Source organism: Camellia sinensis, chromosome 12, assembly GCF_055761805.1.
Source record: "Camellia sinensis isolate YWXY chromosome 12, ASM5576180v1, whole genome shotgun sequence".
NCBI lineage: Eukaryota > Viridiplantae > Streptophyta > Magnoliopsida > Ericales > Theaceae > Camellia > Camellia sinensis.
In genome coordinates, this window is record NC_138972.1 from 60,381,205 (window position 1) to 60,400,582 (window position 19,378).

Below are 19,378 nucleotides of genomic sequence, written 5' to 3' on the forward strand. Positions count from 1 at the left end.
GTCCTTTGATGGTGTGGAGCTTCCATCTCATGAATTGAAGTTGGTGTGCTCTTTGCTTTATTGGTCTCTGAAGTTGTCTTTAATGTCTATTAGATTCTCTTGTGGAGTTTTTGGGTCGTGTGTTTTTGTCCTGTTGAGTTTTGCAGGCTTTCTTTTATACTAGTGCAAATGATTATGGGTTGTACCGTATTTGGGAAAAAAAAGAAAAGACAGTAAAAGCGGCTAGTTATCAAAAAGAAAAAGGAAAAAGCAAAGAAAAGAGGCAAATGAAGTTCTTAAATGGGGTACTACCTGCTTAGAATTATTTAGATAGTTTTATTTTTCCCTTTTTTCAACTTTTTATTAAAGAATCTTTGTTGTTGCATTTTGTGATTTTAAAAATTCTATTTGAATGGAATACTCCTCGCATTGTTTGAGGAAATATTAAGCATCAAATATGTCTACTCAAGTCAAAATCCCAATTTCTTAGGTTGGCTACATGGATCCAGTTCTTATTTCTCAACCCGTGTTCTCCTCAGCCTTCCGCTATATCTTTTACCTTTCTCCACGTGGATCAAATCACTCTTTACAAACGTGTTAAGTGGTCTACAATGTACATAATCATACCATCTCAAATGAATTTTTCTCGCACACAAGCAGAGCCAGAAAGGGAGATATCAACTGGCTAGGGATCCAATTCGAGATATTTCTAGGAGTTATTGAGTCGGGATTGGATTACACTCCACTCTTGCAAGAATGGATTAAAATGGTTTTATCTTCAATTGGAGCCACTAATACCTTCTTTCTAATGAATTCCTTTCCCATTATATCGCTTCTTGTAACATTACTCATCCATCTCAACATTCTCATTTAAGCTACCTTGATTTTCAGAACATGTTCATTTTTAACCACCCAAAATTTAGCACCATACCCCTCATATGAATAAAAAATTCACCTAGTGAGATATGTGAAGGTATGTCAGCGTCTCAGTGAGGGAGGATTGGGTCTTTTGCATTTTCACCACCTCAATATAGCCTGGATGGGAAGATGGCTATGGAGGTACTCCTTGGAGAACAACCAAGTGTGGAGAAAAGTGTTTCATTACAAATTTGGTGAGGATAGCAGTGACTGAATTTCAAAAGAGGGTTGTGATCTATATGGAGTTTGGATGTAGAGAGCTATTAGAAAAGGATGTGTAGACTACAAAATTTGGGAAATTTGAAATTGGAGATGTCATGACCCTATCCCATCCCAAACTAAGAGTAGTGACCAACTATAGTCTCTAGACTGCTGAAGGCCTAATTGAACAAATATGTAGTATTCTTATAAATTTTGGGGTATAATTTTCTGAATAGGGAAAGCTTACAATCCTTTTATAAGTTTATCCTACAACCATCCATTCAGAACAAATGCATAATTTAAAGAAATGAAACTGTAATATTTTTTTTATCACAATGCTGACTCAGGGATTTATTTTATTTTAACTTTTATTATTATTATTACAGGAGGACTACAATTTTACATGAAAAATAAATTTTACCCAAACTATTCTGCCAAATATGAATAATGGTTTTTCACAATGCTAAGACTTTTCGTTCCAAAGGCTAGAGTGCAGAAGTCATTTTCACATATTCACAAAGCTTGAATCATAAAACCTTCAAGCACCATTATCTGCTACACATATAGGGAAAAGGGGTGAGACAAAACCCAATGAATAAACCCAATGAATAGTGATATATCAAAGCTATTTTATGACAAATTATACCTCCGTTTTAGATATATATAAACAAACAAAAAGCTTAGAAACTTGACTTACATTTGAAGCATAACATATCTTTTGCATTTTCATTTCTAAATATGGTGATAATGTCCATCCGTGGGGTGCTAAACAAAACATAACCGGGGCAACTCTAATTACGTCAAAATCACAATCTAGTGGCAAGAGCTCTTGAAATCTAAGCAAAACTATTAGCATGTTTAACGTCCTCTAATAATGCTTGGGACCGAATTCATAGATGGCATCTTTGTAGTATAAAATATACTGAACGTAAGATCTCCTTGAATAGCTATCACTTTCTATATGAAGTATCATAGATTTGAGTTCTAAAAAGCTTTAATAAAAGTAGAACCAAGATATATCACCACTTATCTCTAACCCCACAAAAGTGTGTTAATCCACAAGTAAATCAACACTACATAAGCATAACAAACAATGTATATTGGTATACAAATCAAAACATAAGAAATTAGGACAACTCTTCTTCATGGGTTATAGGTCTTATATAAGTGTGAGTTGATTCTTTAATTGATTCTCGCTTGTTCGAATAAAGATCTTAGTTAGAATTGATTTCATACCGATTAATGAGTCGTGTGACACTAACTTTTTCACTTGTACACGTCCCCCTTCCACCCTCCCATAGATAGTGGTGGCCCTTTTCATGCAAAACTCTAACCAATTCTTCTATATGTGAAACAGGGACATAATGGTCTGGAATCGATTATTAATCTATTTTTAGACAATGGAATAGTATGGTATGGAATCGATTCCCTAATCAATTCTCTTGTTTTTGAATTAGGGACAAAATGATTCGGAATCGATTCCCTAATCTATTAGGCACTTGAATGTTAAATTTTTTGGTTTATTCAACTTTAATCTTGTTCTAAGGTCACAAAATCCTCAATACATGAGATTCATGATTCAAGGAAGGGTGTGATGAGGGTAAAAAGAATCACTTAGTTAAGTGGTTTCTCTCCCTAAGGAGAAAGGGGGTCTTGCTATCGGGAATATTGTTACTAGGAACATTGCACTCTTGAGCAAATGGTTGTGAAAATTCTCTAGTGAAAGTGAGTCACTATGGTGTTCCATCATTAAAAGTAAGTATGGAGTTCAGGACAATGGTAGAGATTCTAATGTGGTTAGTAGAGGCAATTTTCGGTCTCCTTGGAAGTCCATCTCTCGTTTATATCTTATAGTGTCTCCTTTCTTGTCTTTGAGAGTGGGTAATGGGGTTTGTATTCGGTTTTGGGAAGATATGTGGTTGGGGGTTACCTCTTTTGATAGAGTTTTTCCATTGATTTACAGATTGGTCAGTTACCGGAATGTGTCAATTGCGTTGGTGGCATGCTCTAATGTGGCACCAACCTCTTGGAACTTCAACTTTCTTAGGAATTTAAGCGATATGGAGTCTCATGAGTTGGCTTCTTTGTTGTAATTGATTGAGGGGATTTCTTTATCTTCATTTTGTGATAGAAGGGTTTGGAGTATCACTCCCTCAGGGGTATTCTCGTGTAAGTCTTTGTTTGATACACTCATTGATAAATCTTCTGTCCAGTTGTTTCCTCGTCACAAGAAAATCTGGACAGTGGTTGTTTCCCATAAATTGAAGTTTTTCATGTGATCCTTAGCTCAAGGAGGTGTCATGACCTATGATCTCTTCCAAAGGAGAAGGCCTAATCATTTTCTTTGTTCTCAATGGTGCGTGATGTGCACGAGTAGTCTGGAATCGGCGGATCATTTATTTCTCCATTGTCTGGTGGCTCTTTAACTATGGCAGCGTCTTTTCAATTTGTGTGATGATCAGTGGATTTCTCTGAAGGAATGTACACTTATGCTTCTTGTTAGGTTTGCAGGATTTGGAAGCAGCTAGAGTATTGTTTGTGCCACTTTTTGGTCCTTATGGCTGGAGAGGAATTCAAGGATCTTTGAAGGAAAGGAGTCGAGTGATGAATCTTATGGGACAAGGGGAGATATTTAGCTTTGCTTTGGGCTTTTGTGTCTAGACCTTTTAAAGGAGTTCCCTTTTTCTTGATTTTTAGGGATTGGGCTGCTGTTTGCCATTCCTAGTTTTTGGTTTTCCTATTTATTTTTGGTTTTTGTTGTTGTTTAGGAACTTATTTGAGTACTCCTTGTCCTCTTTCTCTTTTCTTGCTTGTGCTTAATAATATTCTTTGCCGGTTTAAAAAAAAAAAAAAAAATGATTCAAGGATCTCAAAAGGTAGGAGGACACCATAGTACTCACCAAATGTTTCAAAATTTGAAATTTCTCCCAAAAGAGTAAATCAACCTAAGCACTGTCTCTAATTCTGTTTCTTTTAATTAGTGATCTAAATTCATTCCAGTGATGAGATTAACAGATTAAAGAGGTGTAGTGAGGTCTACAGTGGTGATTCTTACTTCAGTTGTGAGTTTGAGGGCTTCCACTATGATTTCCCTTTTGCTTTTCCTTTTTCCCCCCCTCACTTTTCCTTCAATTTCTTATCTCTCTCCCCCTTTTTAGAATTCTTATGCATCTTATAGGTGCTAGGTTGTCTCTACACCTCTTTTGTATTTTTGTGTTAATTAAATATATATATGTAATATGCACCTCAATTAGGAGAACAGATGTGCAAGCATTTTTTTTTTGTGTGATAGTACTGTACTTACTGTTTTGGATTTTCACTATTAAAAACTCAGACTTTTCCCAAGAGTTCCTTTTAGGTTGGATTTCTTTGCTTGGGTAGCATGATGAACCGTGGTTACAGGGTGTCTAGTAGATGTTTGTGTTAACTTATAAGTCAATCATTTGCTTCCTTCATTGCTAAGTGGCAACGGAGCTTCAGGATTTGCTTTTCTCCACCTTTGGGGTTGAGTGGGTGATGTCAAGATCGGTCAAGGTTGTTGGGGGCACTGTTATAGGAGGAAGACAAAGAAGAAGGCATGGATGGTGGCTCACTTATGTTTGATGTGGATCTTGTGGAGGGAGACTGGGAGACAAATAAGTGCACTTTTGAAATGGAATTGATGACTTATAAGCTGAAAATGGATCTCCTGCATACTTTCGGTGTAAAGGATCTTTTTGTGAATCCTCTTTTCTTCTTGTTGATTTTATAGCCTAACTACATTTCTCTGTAGAGCTCTTTTGATGCTTTTTGTGTATGTTCGCACCCTTGGGGTGTTTTTGATATAGTCATACCACCCATTTTGAATTTATTTATCGGAAAGAAGAAATCTTTTATAAGATTGGAAACGAAACTCAAAACAGATAATTTTATAGTTCTTGTCTTACTATACAGAAGAATAATAGTTATTTTTATTGATTATCTGATTAATTATATTTCCTTTCATTCTTGCAGCTCACAGGAGCGTATTTTGCATTCCTGGAGGTTCTTCTGAATAGCCATGTCACTTTTGTTTTGAATCTGGATACAAGCACTTTTAGGTATATTGTAGGATCTCTTGAATCAGGCCTCAGAGGACTGGATGCAAATATCATATCACAGGTTTGTTTGTTATCTCTCTTGACATTTTGTCCCTTTTTTCTTCTTTTTTTTTTTTTTTTTTTTTTTTTTTTTTTTTTTTTTTTTTTCGTGCTGGACAAAACTAAAATATTATATATATATATATATATATTTTTTTTCCTTCTCTCTAGGTTCTTGAAACCCTTCTCACATTGCTTTTACCCTTCCATTGTGTTATGAGAGTGTTTACTTAGGCACTTCATTCTTAATTTTCTTAACATACACAATCATTCTTGTAATGGTATGATACAAGAGTACTGCAGCTCCCTTGAGATGTTTTTCCATTAAATAATCCTTTGAATTTGTTATGTCAGTGTGCATCTGCAGTTGATAATTTGGCTACTTATTATTTCAATCACATAACGGTTGGAGAGTCCCTCACTACACCAGCTGCTCTTAATCTTGCTCGGCATGTTGCAGATTGCCCTGGTGTGTTTCCTGAAGTAAGTTGCTTCTTGTAACGCCCTCAAGATAACAACATTAAACCCATCAGATAAGACATGCATTTACATATAAACTAACCACATTCCTTTATTCATTAGAGATCCATTACATAAGTATTACATGTTAACATCATAACAAAATGCCCTACAGGCTTACAGCTTTCCAAGTTAACACTTGGTTACAACAAAAGAGTACTAACTCGTTTACACATAAAGCCCTTGGCTTGAAGTTACATGTAATACATCAAAAGTTAACCGACAAAAGTATGTCCGCCACTAGTCTCCCAGCTATGTCCTTCGAGGTGGCATGCTTCCTGCACCTGAAAATGATATTCCCATATAGGGTGAGCCACAGCCCAGTAGAAATACACTAAACCAACCATGGACAATGACTAAAATATTAGCAATTGATAGATGGTCAACACTGATACAATCACATAAATCACATATTTATGTCTTTCAACTTATGAGTCCAAGTTACCTTTCATTTTCCCTTTTTCAACAGATAAGCATGCTAGCTCTATCATCATTTCCACAGATATGTATAAAAACTATATCTCACATTCAGATAAGCATAAAAGCTATATCCACATTCTCAACAGATATGTATAACAACAATATCCCACATTCACAGATAAGCATATAAGCTATATCCACATTCTCAACAGATATGTATAACAACAATATCCCACATTCACAGATAAGCATATAAGCTGTATCCACACTTCACAAAGATAAGCATATGAGCTCTATCTTCACTTCTCTAGACAAGCATATGAGCTGTGTCTACGGAGTTCATCCCCTATCTCCTCCCAATTCCTATCCGGTTTAGAGGTACATCCCCTATCTTCCCCTAAACCGCGGAGTACATCCCCTATCTCCTCCTCTACACATAACGTATACAAACACAATGGTTCTATATACAATCACCCAATACATACAATTAATGTATTCTATCAACCGTCAAGTTCCATGACACATTTCATTGATTAGTTTCATCATGCATTGTCTACAACAATCACGACTATCCCCCACCGATAGCCCAAAGCAGTTATTTCTAAACAGAAAATAAATGCACAATGGATATTCAATCAACATTTCATTTCTTCATTCTTCTCAATTAATTATCCAAATTAATTAAACAATGTAATTAGGTCAATTCCCATAATTAACATTTCAACCCTTAGGTCCCATTTTCATCAATGATTCAACAATCCTTCCATTTTTTTCATGCCAAACATGCATCTAGGTTTATTATGAATAAAACCCCAACTTTTGTAAAATTACACAAAAGCCCCAAACTTTCATAAAATTACCAAACCAAGCCCAACATCTCAAAATGCCAAAATTTAAAGACAAAACCCATAGAGAGGAGTAGGATATCCCTACCTCAAATTCGGAGTCCCAAAGGAGAAGACGACAAAACCCAACGTGCTCCAAAACCCGAGATTTTCAGATTAAAATGAAGCCCTCGACGATCAACAACTTTTTTGTAAAGGCCAAAGGTGAGTAAATCACTCCTACTAGATCAAAACCTAGAGAGAAGGTAGAGTCTAGAGTGAGAGGCTCAACAATGGTGATTTTGGAAAAGTAAGAGAGAGAAGAGAAAGTGAAAAAGTGATTTGAAGAGTCACAAATTCGGGACTTTAACCCAGGTCTCCGCTCGAGCGTAAAACACCCCGCTCGAGCGGTCACTCACAGACTTCCGCTCGAGCGGCCAACCGCCCGCTCGAGCGCAGAATGCACTAGCCCAGCACTTTTGCAGAACCAGGCCTCCGCTCGAGCTCCCAACCCTACGCTCGAGCGTACAACACTGCACAACAAAATACTGGATGGGTGTATTACCCGCTCGAGCGCCAACACCTCCGCTCGAGCGCACAGGCCAAAAATCTGGGCAACTAGTTTTGGTTTCTAAACACAACCAACCTAAAACAAATCCGCCCAACACATCCTATAACTCAAATACGAAGTAAAAGGATGTAAACAAAATAATAAACAACTACCAACATCCACGGACACATGTCCGGATCACGGTATAACAAGGGTAAATCCGGGATCGCTATAACCTCCCCCCCTTAAAGAATTTCGCCCCCGAAATTAAGCACAAGTTCTCAAAACAAGTTTTCCTTTATTTTAGACAATGTTACAATTTAACTTTCAACAATTCGACCCATTACCGGTCATCCCATCCCTTTAACAAGAGACATATCACAATATGTAAACAACATATGTATTTTCAACATGCATCAACATTATGCACTATCTTTCCAATTTCAACAATATATTCAACACATATAGTGTCACATTCAACTTCCATATGAGGCAAGTTCCAAACATACTTCCAATAATCAAAACATTCTCAATGTTTCACAACTTAAGACATATATAGAAGCTCTTAAGTTCAACAAAATGTAAAAATTTAAATACAAGATTACATATCAACAAACAAGTCCGGATATTTCTCACGGACTCCCAACTCACGTTCCCAAGTGGCTTCCTCCACTCCGTGATGTTTCCACAAGACTTTCACCAAAGGAATGGTCTTGCCACGCAGGACCTGGTCCCGCCTATCCAAGACCCGTACCGGTCTCTCCTCATACGAGGCATCCTCATCTACCTCTAAATCAGTCCAATCCAACACATGTGATGGATCTGGCTCATACTTCCGAAGCATACTCACATGAAACACGTCATGCACTCCGGACAACTGCGGCGGTAAGGCTAATCGATAAGCAACCTCACCAATCCTCTCAAGGATCTCAAAAGGACCAATAAACCGAGGGGATAACTTCCCACTCTTCCCAAACCTCATCAGGTCTCGTCTAGGTGATATCTTCAGAAAGACATGATCACCTACCTCAAACGCCAAAGGCCTCCTCCTACGGTCGGCATAACTCTTTTGTCGACTCTGGGCTGTAACAAGCCTCCTACGGATAAGCTCAACTTTCTCCGTCGTCTCCCTAACTAACTCTGGACCCAACAAAGGTGCATCACCCACCTCGGCCCAACACACTGGAGACCTACATGGTCGGCCATACAAGGCCTCAAACGGTGCCATACCGATGCTAGACTGAAAACTGTTGTTGTAGGCAAACTCTACCAATGGCAAGTGCCTCTCCCACGTCCCACTGAAGTCCAGGACACAACCCCGAAGCATATCCTCGAGGATCTGAATAGTACGCTCGGACTGCCCGTCAGTCTGAGGATGATAAGCCGTACTAAAGGTCAACTTAGTGCCCAGGGCACTCTGCAAACTCTGCCACAACCTAGCAGTAAAACGAGGATCTCTATCTGAGACGATCGTCACTGGGACCCCGTGCAATCTCACTATGTCCCGAATATACAAATCGGCAAGATGATCTACCGAATCTTTCACGCGCATAGGAATAAAGTGCGCCGACTTAGTCAACCGGTCTACAACCACCCAAATAGCATCACTACCCCGCTGAATCCTCGGAAGACCTACAACGAAGTCCATAGTGACATGCTCCCACTTCCACTCGGCAATAGGCAAGGGTTGCAACAAACCTGCTGGCCTCTGATGCTCGGCCTTCACTTGCTGGCAAGTAAGGCACTTCGATACGAAAACAGCCACATCTCTCTTCATACCCCGCCACCAAAACTGGCGACCCAAATCCTGATACATCTTAGTACCTCCCGGATGCACCGCAAGGCACGAATGATGAAACTCTCGGAGTACTTCCTCACGGCAAAACTCTGGTACAAACAAACGGTCTCGGTATCTCACACTCAGGTCGGGATACACCGTCAAACCCTTCTCAACTGTCCCACTAGAGATCTTCTCTCGGAGGGATTCTACCTCAAGGTCACCTCTCTGTGCCTCTAACACTCTAATCACAAGTGTAGGCTGCGCAACAACAGAAAACAAGGCCGCAGCCTCAACAGATTCGCCCAGTCGCAAATCAAACTCGCCAAGTGCTCCCAACATCTCCCATTCCCGGATGGCTATACTAGTTACATCACTAATGGTCTTCCTACTAAGGGCATCGGCCACAACATTGGCCTTTCCCGGATGATAATGCAACTCAAAATCATAATCCTCGATGAACTCCATCCACTTCCTCTGCCTCAAATTCAAGTCTCTCTGTGTAAACAGGTACTTCAAACTCTTATGATCCGAGAATACCTCGAACTTCTCACCATAAAGGTAGTGCCTCCAGATTTTCAAGGCAAAGATCACTGCTGCTAACTCTAGGTCGTGTGTGGGGTAATTTTTCTCATGTGTTTTCAACTGACGTGAGCCATAAGCTACCACTTTTCCCTCTTGCATCAACACACAACCCAAACCCTCTCGTGAGGCATCACAATAAACCGCATAACCCAACCCTCTCTCCGGAATAATCAACACCGGAGCGGTGGTCAATCTAACTTTCAGCTCTTGGAACGACTTTTCACAAGTCTCACTCCACACAAACTTGACTCCCTTCCGAGTCAGTCTAGTCAACGGTGACGCTAACCTGGAGAAATCTTTCACAAACCGACGGTAATACCCTGCTAATCCCAGAAAACTGCGGATCTCAAACACACTCTTAGGCTGTGCCCAATCCTGCACTGCCTCAACCTTGGATGTATCAACAGACACCCCTTCCCCGGATACCACGTGGCCTAAGAATTTGACTTCCCTCAGCCAGAACTCACACTTCCCAAACTTGGCATACAGCCTATGGACTCTAAGTAACTCAAGCACCACTCTCAAGTGTGCCTCGTGCTCCTCCTCAGAAGGCGAATAGATAAGAATGTCGTCCACGAAGACGACCACAAATCGGTCTAAGAACTCCCGGAAAACCCGGTTCATCAAGTCCATAAAGACTGCCGGTGCATTGGTAAGCCCAAATGGCATCACCAGAAACTCATAGTGGCCATACCGCGTACGGAATGCCGTCTTTGGAATATCCTCATCCCTGACCCTCAACTGGTGGTAACCCGATCTCAAGTCTATCTTAGAGAAACAACGGGAACCCTTCAATTGGTCAAACAAATCATCTATACGGGGCATAGGATACTTATTCTTAACCGTAGCCCGATTCAACTTCCGATAGTCAATACACAATCTCAAGGCACCATCTTTCTTTTTAACAAAGAGTGCCGGTGCTCCCCACGGTGAAACACTAGGGCGAACAAAACCCTTATCTAGCAATTCCTGGAGCTGAACTTTCAACTCAACCAACTCTGCTGGAGCAAAACGGTAAGGTGCCATAGAAATCGGCGCCGTGCCGGGCACTAAATCGATAGAGAACTCTATCTCTCGATGAGGTGGCAAACTAACAAGATCTTCGGGAAAGACATCCGAATACTCACAAACCACCCTCGGCAATACATGCTGGGTCTCACCACTCTCACCACTCCCAAAGCTAGCAAGTAGACTACTAAGTTCACTTCGCCCTCGCGAATCATACCCCGGTGGCAAAACACTACCAACCCGGTCTCCCAAGAAATGGAACCACTCCTCGCTCAAGGTACATAACGTGACCCTCTGGCGGTAGCAATCAATAACAGCCCGGTATGACGATAGCCAGTCCATATCCAAAATAACATTAAAACCCTTCATGGGCATGACAACAAACGGAAAAGGAAGCCTATAGTCGGCGACCTCTATATCACATCCGCTAACACCCTGTTTCAGGATCAACTCACCACCCAAAGGCGATACCACACAAATAGGAGATGCTAACTGTGCTAACTCCAATTCCAAAACTGATGCAAATGCAGCAGATACAAAAGAATGAGATGCACCCGTGTCTATCAACACACTAGCAACTGAGTTGCAAAACAGAAAAGTACCTCTCACTACTGATGGAGCCGGTACTAAATCCTGCGCGGTAACAGCATACACGCGCCTCGTAGGCCCCTGGTCCACCTGCTCACCTCTCGGAGCAAAAGACTGCTGCACAGACTGGGATGACGAAGCTCCCGGATTGGCCCTCGAGGCCTGCACAGACTGAGCTGGCTGAAAACCCTGCGTCTGCCTAGAACCAGACGCTCCCGAAGTGGCACTCAACTGTGGGCAAAACCTCTTCATGTGCCCAGGTTGTCCACACTGATAACAAGTCAAGAGCTGCCCCCTGCCCAAACTCTGACTCTGCGGTCTAGCTGAAGAAGAAGCAGCTTTCTGACCCCCACCCTTCTGCGGGCAAACCGAAACCTTGTGACCCAGCTGGCCACACTTGTAACAAGTAAATTCCCCCTGACTGCCTCTCCTCGAGCCTACACTCGGCACTGGAAAGGTCGATCTAGAGACTGCACCCTGAGACTGCTGAGGGTTATAACCCTTCTGTCTCCTGCCATCACTCTGACTATCCTGGCTCCTCTTGGAGCCCCTCTGTTCTTCCTCCTCCTCCTGCATCATAATCTCCATATGAGCAGCAGCATCAACTAGGTGTCTATACTCTCGAATGTAAGACCCACCAACTCTCAACTTGAGGCCCCGCCTCAACTTCCGCTCAAACTCATAGCAACGGCGTTCCTCAGACGCCACCAGTTCCGGTGCAAACCTGGACAGACTGGTAAAAGTAGCCTCAAACTCGGCCACTGACAAGCCCTGCTGTTTAAGCCGGCTAAACTGATCCCTCAGCTTCTCCCTAGCTGCTGCAGACAAAAACCTCTCCTGAAAAGCATTTATAAACGCCTCCCAAGTACTGCCCACACGAGCCTTCTCGTACTTCCACCATTGACCCGCATCTCCCTTCAGCTGGAAGGATGCCAAGGTCACTTTCAGTGCTCCGTCCTCAATGCCAAGCATCTCGAACGTCTTACTCATCTGTTCTAACCACTCATCAGCCTTCAGTGGCTCCTTCGGATCCCCGATAAACTCATCCGGATTAGACCGGAAGAACTCTCTTTTCAAGAAAGAAGGCCCTGTCTCAGCTGCCTGATTCCCAGCTCTAAGAATACCCAAAGCTCCTGCTATCTCCCTGGCCAAGGCACCCATAGCCTGTTGACCCACTGGCTCGGCCACAGTGGCCTGCCCAACCCCCTCCTGTACTGCCGGAATCTCACCAGGTAATGGTACTTCCTGCCTCGCAGGTCTACCACGCCTAGCACCTCTTCCTCGTCCTGACATCCTAATAAAGGCAACACAGAACGTTAGCACATTCACAAATGTGCCGAAACTAAACACTCACGTCCTAATACATGGACAACTGTAATTCACTCCACATAAGCACATAAACACATAAGCACTTACGAATTTCATTTCCGGATAATGATAGTCCCGAGACGTTACTAGAGTTCCGGTTAGAAACAGCATTGATCAAGTGCTTTTCCAACAAGACTCCCAGAAACTCAAGGATCCAATCAACATCCTAGAAATTAAATCCCATACCCACATAGTCACATAAGCATGTTAGCATTTAAGCACATAGCATATGATACTACATCTAAGTCTCTATCAAGCGAGACAAACCCATTGTGATACTAATCACTTCCCACGTACCCAAAGTATTCGAACCCGGTACGCTCTGATACCAAGTTGTAACGCCCTCAAGATAACAACATTAAACCCATCAGATAAGACATGCATTTACATATAAACTAACCACATTCCTTTATTCATTAGAGATCCATTACATAAGTATTACATTTTAACATCATAACAAAATGCCCTACAGGCTTACAGCTTTCCAAGTTAACACTTGGTTACAACAAAAGAGTACTAACTCGTTTACACATAAAGCCCTTGGCTTGAAGTTACATGTAATACATCAAAAGTTAACCGACAAAAGTATGTCCGCCACTAGCCTCCCAGCTATGTCCTTGGAGGTGGCATGCTTCTTGCACCTGAAAATGATATTCCCATATAGGGTGAGCCACAGCCCAGTAGAAATACACTAAACCAACCATGGACAATGACTAAAATATTAGCAATTGATAGATGGTCAACACTGATACAATCACATAAATCACATATTTATGTCTTTCAACTTATGAGTCCAAGTTACCTTTCATTTTCCCTTTTTCAACAGATAAGCATGCTAGCTCTATCATCATTTCCACAGATATGTATAAAAACTATATCTCACATTCAGATAAGCATAAAAGCTATATCCACATTCTCAACAGATATGTATAACAACAATATCCCACATTCACAGATAAGCATATAAGCTGTATCCACACTTCACAAAGATAAGCATATGAGCTCTATCTTCACTTCTCTAGACAAGCATATGAGCTGTGTCTACGGAGTTCATCCCCTATCTCCTCCCAATTCCTATCCGGTTTAGAGGTACATCCCCTATCTTCCCCTAAACCGCGGAGTACATCCCCTATCTCCTCCTCTACACATAACGTATACAAACACAATGGTTCTATATACAATCACCCAATACATACAATTAATGTATTCTATCAACCGTCAAGTTCCATGACACATTTCATTGATTAGTTTCATCATGCATTGTCTACAACAATCACGACTATCCCCCACCGATAGCCCAAAGCAGTTATTTCTAAACAGAAAATAAATGCACAATGGATATTCAATCAACATTTCATTTCTTCATTCTTCTCAATTAATTATCCAAATTAATTAAACAATGTAATTAGGTCAATTCCCATAATTAACATTTCAACCCTTAGGTCCCATTTTCATCAATGATTCAACAATCCTTCCATTTTTTTCATGCCAAACATGCATCTAGGTTTATTATGAATAAAACCCCAACTTTTGTAAAATTACACAAAAGCCCCAAACTTTCATAAAATTACCAAACCAAGCCCAACATCTCAAAATGCCAAAATTTAAAGACAAAACCCATAGAGAGGAGTAGGATATCCCTACCTCAAATTCGGAGTCCCAAAGGAGAAGACGACAAAACCCAACGTGCTCCAAAACCCGAGATTTTCAGATTAAAATGAAGCCCTCGACGATCAACAACTTTTTTGTAAAGGCCAAAGGTGAGTAAATCACTCCTACTAGATCAAAACCTAGAGAGAAGGTAGAGTCTAGAGTGAGAGGCTCAACAATGGTGATTTTGGAAAAGTAAGAGAGAGAAGAGAAAGTGAAAAAGTGATTTGAAGAGTCACAAATTCGGGACTTTAACCCAGGTCTCCGCTCGAGCGTAAAACACCCTGCTCGAGCGGTCACTCACAGACTTCCGCTCGAGCGGCCAACCGCCCGCTCGAGCGCAGAATGCACTCGCCCAGCACTTTTGCAGAACCAGGCCTCCGCTCGAGCTCCCAACCCTACGCTCGAGCGTACAACACTGCACAACAAAATACTGGATGGGTGTATTACCCGCTTGAGCGCCAACACCTCCGCTCGAGCGCACAGGCCAAAAATCTGGGCAACTAGTTTTGGTTTCTAAACACAACCAACCTAAAACAAATCCGCCCAACACATCCTATAACTCAAATACGAAGTAAAAGGATGTAAACAAAATAATAAACAACTACCAACATCCACGGACACATGTCCGGATCACGGTATAACAAGGGTAAACCCGGGATCGCTATACTTCTTCTTTTTCTTCTTTTTTTTTATAAGTAGTTAACTTATTTCTCTTCATTTGAAATGCATATTATCACCTTAAATATTGTAATGACAATTGAGAACCATAGGATTTGGTTTCTCATAATGCCGACAGTGAATGGTGTCATATCAAATATAATTATGATAAATGATAATAAATTGGAGGTGATGCAATATTGTTTGCATTGGTGACATTTTATTTATAATTTTCAATACCTTTGTATAATGTGCTTGGCTCACTTTATGCGAGATGATCCTTTGTGATATGAGAAATTGTTCTTATTTTTTTTTTCTCTTTTTCTTGGCACAATAATTTTCAGAACAATATCATGAGGGATTACACGCATCATTTTGACCTTTGGTAGAATGCATTAGATGGGCATTCTTTATGGAGGAACGATATTTTATGGTTTTTAAATGTAACAAAAAACCATTGATTCATCTCATCTGATCACACAAATTTCTTTCATAAATGTGTGATTTGGATCCAAATTTCCTTTGATACATCTCATCTGATCTTACAAAAATTTAGAAGCACTTCATTTTGTTCAATGATGAGTGAAAAATTGTATGTGTCTTGCTTTTAATATTTTTTGTTCTTCTTTGTTAATATTCATGCCATATTTATCTAAATTCTTGATATACTTGCCATCTCTCTCTCTCTCTCTCCTTTTTGTTATTGCTGATTATTTATTTTGTTACTTAACTAGATATTGAAAACCCTCTTTGAGATTGTCCTATTTGAGGACTGTGGCAACCAGTGGAGCCTTAGCAGACCAATGTTGAGCTTGATACTTATAAGTGAAGAGGTAATAGTTGAAACTGCAAATTTTCAATTCCGTTCTTGTTTTGTAGTCTTCCTGTTTCGCAGTTCTTTTGTATGGCAAGTACAAACTAAACAGTAGTCTTAAAAGGGGTTGGAATCTAAAACAGATGTTTTGAATTATATTTACAACTTGAGAATGTAAACATGTCTTTTTTAGTAACACAGTCAACCAATAGGAACATAAAGAATTATAGGAATAACCAATAGAACTTTGAATGGACTACATTAGTTCCATCTTAAGAGGAACACGAAGTGCATGCTACTTTGCTTTAGTTCCTTCATGTGTATGGCTTAGCAATAAATATAAATAAATAAATAAAACAAAATTCCTACTATAATGAGTGTGGCTATCAAAGTTCCCAGAAGTTTTTCCCTATTATAGAGTTGAGTTCAAGATGCCATATCCTTTTTGGGATCTGTTGATTGGTTGGATTATCCAGTGCCTAAAAATTGATGTCTGACTTGTATTTAAGCTGCGAACCAGCTGAGCTGTATGACCCAGGATTGAATCCTGGCTTTGTGGGCAGGGATACAACCAAATAAATGAGACTTCTATTTAGTTGGAGAGCAAATACTATGTTGAGAGCGAGTCATTTCATACAGTAATTGAAATTTGTACTTTGTCTCATATGAAGAACCCTATCTGTGAATTGAAACTTCCGTTCTGTTTGTGCTTTTCAAATTAACTTGTATGACCATGATATCTTGCAGATGTTCACAAATTTGAAAGCGCAGATTTTGGCTTCACAAGTAAGTTTGATGTCCTCTATTTGATTGCTATCGATTAACATTTGTTGCATGTTGTCTAGGAATTTGTTTATAAAGTGTTTTTCTTTCTTCCATTGGGCTGTGCGACTGTAAGGTGTTAGGTGCTCACGTTGTAGGTGAAACCAATTAGGTCTCGCTTATGAACTAAAGACTACTAGCCAAGCAGTCATCTTGTTTCTCCAGCATGCTACTTTCTAAATTTAAACAGTGCTTCTCTGCTAGATGGTTTTATAGAATAAAGCATAAACAAAGTAAGGATTTTATTTAAAATATTTGTTGGATAGCTTATAAAAGATGATAGGATTTACCAATGCTTTAATTGTGTATTTTATGATTTTGTCCTTAGTTGTAGTTTGATTTGGCTAACAGCTTATTTGGGACAATTGGTGATCTAACATGGTGTCGGAGCTCTAGGGTTCCAAGAGATCCTAGGTTCAAGTCTTGTCGCCACCATTATCTCTGTCATTGTGCTCTTTGTTTTGTCTGTCTCCATGCACGTTTTTTCTCCGCCTGTTTGTCTCTCTATGTGTGAGACGGGTTCGCATGTGAAGAGCTGTTAGCTTGATACGCATTGTTAGGCCTATTTCGTAAGAACTTAAACTTTTGGAATAATTGGTGACTTAAACATGTTATCAGATTAAACTAACATCATGCAATGTAGGTAACCGTATAATTTCCTAGAACTGAATCTGGTGAGAACTTTGAAAATCTATTGAAACTTACTTGGGGTTAAAAAAAAAAAAATCTGTAGTGAAACTTGTGTCTAAAACATTCCACTATGACATACCCACAATTATTGGGTTTTAAATATTTCTTTGTTGGGAATTTTTGACTTGTGAAAAAGATGTAAATTGTAAAGCTGAAGTCACTCCTTTGGATAATTATTAACAGCAGATGTAACTTAGACTTCTCTATCTATAATTATTGCAAGATGATTATTGTATCTATCATTGTTACAGCCAGTGGATCAACAACAGCGACTTTCATTGTGCTTTGACCAACTTATGGCAGACATCTCTCGAAGCTTGGAAACGAAGAACAGGGACAAATTCACCCAGAACCTGACCAGATTCAGGAACGACTTCCGTACTAGATAATATTCAACTCTGCTCACTGCATTCAAGTACTTTAAAAATAATATTAAAAAAAAAAACCTATGTATATAACACCTTCCCCCTACCCCTACCTATCCAACCAAAAGAGAAGAGAAGGAACGAGTAGAAAATTCTGTATTGCAAAGGTTTATTTTGAGAATTGAGTTGTCTGCTCACGTGGGGGTTTTAACATGGAAGTTTTGGGGATGTTTTGATATATTTTTACATGACAGTCGTTGGGGTAGGAAGATAGAAATTGGTTGTGGAATGGTTTTCCATTTCAAATGATTGTAGTTTTTGCTGCATATGTTATGCTTGACATGATCGATCTTTTTCAGAAGAAACACCGAAAAAAATTGTAAATGAGATGCCATAGTTTTTGGTTGCAGAGTTGAAATCTCTCTCTCTCTCTCTCTCTCTCTCTATCTCTGTTTTCGTTTCTTTTGTTAAAGTTTTAGGTTTCTTAAATTTGGTTGAGGTGGCAGCGGTGGTGGTGTTTGGTGGTGGTGCAGTGGTGATAGTTGCAGCGGTGTTTTGTGGTTCTGGTGGTGAAATTTCTTTCTTCAAAACTTTTAATGTGCACAACTTTGTATACATATATTTGTTTTGGACCTCCCACCGAAAAAATTTATTTTATGTATTTTTTTTTTTTTTCGTGATACAGACATTGCAAACTGTCTTAGGTGATTTGGGCATATGGTTTTTTTACTCTTTAACAGTGAAGTTTCTTCGCTAGGAATTAGCGTGGTGGCATATGGCTGTTTGGGTTCTCTTCGGCGGCTTTTATTTTAGCACATTACTTTCTATTAGTTAATTCAAATTTTTTAGTTTGGATACCAACTTTTGAACAAAATTATAGGGTTTGGAAATTGACTTTTAAATAAAAATTAGTAGTTCAGAAATTAACTTTTGAACCAAAGATAAGTTGAAGTATAAAAGTCTTCATTTGAAAATGGATTTTGGACCTTACAGTTTTGTTCAACAGTCGATTTTCGAAGTAAAACAAAGGATGAAAACTAAGAGAAAGTGGTGTTTAAAAATAGAAATTGGGAAAGTTAATATAGATTCAAATGTGAAGAATCAAAATTCAAACCAATGGATATCTGAATGGCATAAATGATGTGTATTGTAATTTTCTAAATCAAAGATCCTAATGTGGCAAAACCCATCCCACATTTGAAACCTCACATGTAAAATCTCACCTTACGTAAATTTCGTTTTTTAAGTATCTATGTTTGAGCAGGAGGTTTTTGAAGTTTTATTGTTTGATAACATGATATTCTTTTCAGATTTTTATATTGTCATAAATTTCATGTTATCATATACTCTTGAAGCATTAATATTTGTTTTGCAGATCATGATCTTTGTTGGTTGAAATGGATTGGGGTGATTAAGATTTTCTTTGTCGTGTGTATGGTCACAGAATTGCTAAAGGGGGAGATTGTTAAGTTTTTGTAATTGGCAATCATGTTGGAAAAAACTCCATTTAGTTGTATTTTTA

General features: G+C 39.5%; 1 protein-coding gene across 4 annotated transcripts in view; it reads left to right on the forward strand.

The window, feature by feature from the left end:
• Positions 1-18,274, forward strand: part of LOC114300912 (ARM repeat superfamily protein) — a 54,551-nt gene extending 36,277 nt beyond the window's left edge. For all 4 annotated transcript variants that reach the window (XM_082898739.1, XM_082898740.1, XM_082898741.1 and 1 more), the window contains exons 26-30: positions 5,092-5,238; positions 5,571-5,699; positions 15,900-15,998; positions 16,727-16,765; positions 17,743-18,274. In XM_082898739.1, coding sequence (XP_082754865.1) covers positions 5,092-5,238; positions 5,571-5,699; positions 15,900-15,998; positions 16,727-16,765; positions 17,743-17,880 — 552 coding nt within the window. In that variant the 3' untranslated portion in view covers positions 17,881-18,274. The remainder of the gene's footprint in view (positions 1-5,091; positions 5,239-5,570; positions 5,700-15,899; positions 15,999-16,726; positions 16,766-17,742) is intronic.
• The last annotated feature ends 1,104 nt before the right edge of the window (positions 18,275-19,378 follow it).